This window comes from Rhinopithecus bieti, unplaced genomic scaffold (assembly GCF_001698545.2).
Source record: "Rhinopithecus bieti isolate Rb0 unplaced genomic scaffold, ASM169854v2 scaffold_641, whole genome shotgun sequence".
NCBI lineage: Eukaryota > Metazoa > Chordata > Mammalia > Primates > Cercopithecidae > Rhinopithecus > Rhinopithecus bieti.
Window position 1 is genome coordinate 1,707,698 of NW_016803417.1, and position 3,858 is coordinate 1,711,555.

The 3,858-nt window shown below is 44.7% G+C and overlaps 1 protein-coding gene across 1 annotated transcript in view; it reads right to left on the bottom strand.

Annotated features, from left to right (window-relative positions):
• SLC24A3 (solute carrier family 24 member 3) overlaps positions 1-3,858 on the bottom strand; it is a 448,998-nt gene that overhangs the window by 45,065 nt on the left and 400,075 nt on the right. Inside the window, exon 10 of the mRNA XM_017883401.1 lies at positions 1,044-1,177. Within this exon, the coding sequence (XP_017738890.1) occupies positions 1,044-1,177 (134 nt within the window). The remainder of the gene's footprint in view (positions 1-1,043; positions 1,178-3,858) is intronic.

Consider the following 3,858-nt stretch of genomic DNA (forward strand, 5'->3'; position numbering starts at 1 on the left):
CCATATGGGAACAAGAAAAAATAAACTCTTACATTTCAAGAGAAAAGTTTAAAAAGTTAAATAAAAAACACATTCCAGGCAAAATTCAATGATAATTTTCTGAGTTCCTCTAAGAAAAAATATTATATATTCGAGAGCGTCATATTATTTCCCTTAGTATCTCAGCTGTTTTGTAAGACTCGACTGAACATAAGAATTACTTTGAAGGGGAAGGTACTTTTCTATTTCTATTTGCAGCTTGAAAACTGAGTTAGTGTAGCCTTAAAGTGAATTTGGATCTAGTAATACACTAATAACACCTGTCATTTATAGAGCATTGCACTAAACTCTTATACATATTTATCTGCTTTGCTTATCACAAAAATGATTCTCATATTTCAGAAGAGAAAATTGAGGCTTAAGAGGTTATATAACCCGCTTCATGGTCACACAGCCAAAATAGGACAGAACCGGTATCTCAGAACCTAGGATCCCCTTTCCTTTGCCATCCTGTTCTCTGCAGCACTCCCAGCAAATGTGTTGCCTGGAAATTTCCAGGGGGCTTTTTGAGCTCCAAGGGGCTTACCAGGTATGAGATGGCTCTATGACATTGTAGTGAAAGGGAGGGTTGGAGGACTGGAAACTTCTGCTCCATCTTGGGGCAGGGAGTGTCCTCTCAAGGCCAGCTGGGACACCCCATGTGTGGCTATGACAGTGGGCAGATGGGCTCATATTCTAGCACTTTCTTCTCGCACACAGTATCCCCTTGGTTACCTTTCTTTTCTTTTCTTTTCTTTTTTTGAGATAGGGTGTGGCTCTGTTGTCCTGACTGGACTGCAGTAGAGCAATCTCGGCTCCCTGCAACCTCTGCCTCCTGAGTTCAAGTGATTCTCATGCCTCGGCCTCTCATGCAGCTTGGATTACAGGCTTGGGCCACCACTCCCGGTTAATTTTGTTGTATTTTTAGTAAATATGGGGTTTTGCCATGTTGGCCAGGCTGCTCTTGAATTCCTGGCCTCAAGTGATCCTGCTGCCTTGGCCCCCACAGTGCTCTCCTTGGTTACCTTTCTTAAGTAGCACCACAGTTGCGTCGCAGTTGCTGCTGTCATCAATTTCAGCATTGTTGGCCAATCCGTTGACCATGTTCCCGGCACCTTTTGTCCTCCTCTCAAAGCACTGATGTATGCAAGCGTTATATCTGAGCAAAGTAACAAGTGGGCAGAGTCCATCAGTGTTTGCCATTCTCCCATGTCTCAGCTCCCACCGAGTGCTCCTGGGAGCTCTCCCAGTCTGCGCGTACAGTCCCCAGGGCTCAAGTTGTTATTGTTCTAATTTTCTCAACCCATTCCCCCTTAGAATATACAACCTGTCCCATTTCCCAATTTATGAACAAATGGTAGGTGAAAAGAAAACCACCATTATAGAAATAAACCAGATCACATTGCTTACTTTGCAACCTCTTTCATGCCAGTGGAGGCCTCTCTGGGATTGAGCTCCCCTTCTCAGTCTGCACATGGAAGGATTGTGCTAAGACTCAGTGGGATGGTCAAGGTCTACCTCCTCTGGGTCACATCTCCAGGGCCTTTGTAATCAGGGACCAGTTTTTGGAAGAAGGAGAAGCTGCCTCATCCACACCACTCCCCAGGAGCAGTGGCTGTGTGTCACGGTCTATGTGCTACAGGTCGGTTGGCCATCTAGGTCTCTATGTCTTCGGTTTCCTGAGGTCACGGATTGGGATTCTGTAAATTTCTATGACTATCGTGCCTAAGTTCCAGATCCAGTGGGCCCTTGGCTTTATGAAAACTTCTAGGCTAGGATCCTCCAGATTGATCAAGTGAATACATTGTGCAGTGTTCCTTACATGCCCCAGCAGGCTCAGGTGGGAAGGGAAGAAGTTTGCACAAGTTCCAAGGATGGTTTTTTGCGAGTAAATGTTCCAGTCTCCCTAGCTTTAGTATGAGAAGATTCCCACAGAGGAATTCTAGAAAACTCATAAAAACTCATGGGCAAAGACAGCCAGGGACAGTTTCCAGGTCACAGAAGGCTGCTATTGCTTTTTCCCACTCCATCGTTTACTGGCCATGGGACAGCTCACTGGGGGCCTCCAGTTTGACCTCCAGCCTCCCATAGGAATGGCAGCTAGGCATGGTGACCTTAAGTTGACAGCTGGAAGGCCACTCAACCTGGCCGTGGGACAGCTCACTGGGGACCTCCAGTTTGACCTCCAGCCTCCCATAGGAATGGCAGCTAAGCATGGTGACCCTAAGTTGCCAGCTGGAAGGTCACTCAACCTATGTTTCTCTTCCCCTCCTCATCTCTTTCGCTGCTACAAACATGAAGCTCTCTGAGTTCCCTCCCAGCTATCTCCCTTGCGCCTGATTCTTCAGTGGGGGCAGCTCTAGGGTGGCTGGCTTATGGCAACAAGACCTCAGAGAGACGAAGAGGCCCTCTGTAGCTGGACCGTCTCATCCATGAGTTCTTTCCTATACTCTCTAGGAATATGCAGTTACTACATTGCATAAGAGAGAACAGAAAACTAGTCAAAGTGACGGGTGCCATTTGTAGTTTATAAGACACGAAGCATAGAATTAGAACAGCACTATTTCGCAACCCAAATGAAATAATGGATCCAGATACTAAGCACTGATGGCTGCCAACATTACAGAGAGAGAAAGGCAGACGTCGCCGTGCTTCCTGATGATGGAACTCACCACCACTTGAGACATAGTCTAGCCCGAATCAGATCAATTACAGACATACAGGAAACACAGAGGCCAAGGGAACAGACTGCACCACAGCATGGGATATAATCAACACTTTTCAACTGTGGGCAACTCTGCAGAGCAAACAGCCAAACTTCATCAAAGAACAAAGTGCAAGGAAAATGCACACAGACATGCACATACAGACACACAGAGACACACAGACACAGAGACACACAGACACACAAAGAGACACACACACAGACACACACAGACACAGAGACACACACCCCAAACACACAGACACAGACACACACACAGACACACACAGATGCACAGAGACACACACACACACAGACACACACAGACACATACACAGACACAGAGGCCAAGGGAACAGACTGTGCCACATCATGGGATGTAATCAACACTTTCCAACCCTGGGCAACTCTGCAGAGCAAACAGCCAAACTTCATTAAAGAACAAAGTGCAAGGAAAATGCACACACACACACATGCACACACACATATGCACACACACATATATGCACACACACACAGACACAGCAACCAGTCAAGGGCCACCAATTCTAATGAGTGGAATTTATTTGAATTCTCATCTTTTAAAAATTTATGATATTCATGAAACTAAAAGAAAACAATCAAAAAGACATTTGTGAGGCCACTGAAAATTTGAACACTGGGTATTTTATGACATTAAGGAATTAGTATTAATTTTAGGTGTGATGGTAATGTTGTGGTTATGTTACAGAAAACAGTCCTTTTGGAATCCTAAAAGAGTATCCAGCTATGTCTAGAGAAGTCCAGATGTATACTGGAATTTTTGTGGATGAACTAGTATGATGTCTGGGACTTCAAAATTATAGAAGAAAAGGGAAGTGAATATAGTGCGGATGGGGCAACTGTGGGTTGATGGTTTCTGGGGCTGGTGATGAGTGCATGGGGTTCATCATACTATTCTGTTGACTCTTGTGTATATTCAAAATTCTCATTAGTGAAAAGACCTCCACACTTTATAGACTCAACAAGGATGCCTTGCCCCACAGAGCGACAGGGAAAGAGGCAGTGTTTCTGTCATCTTGACTTAGAATCCATTTCCCTGAAAGAAATATTGACTTGCATAAAGGTTTGCTTTTTTTTTTTTTTTTTTTTTTTTT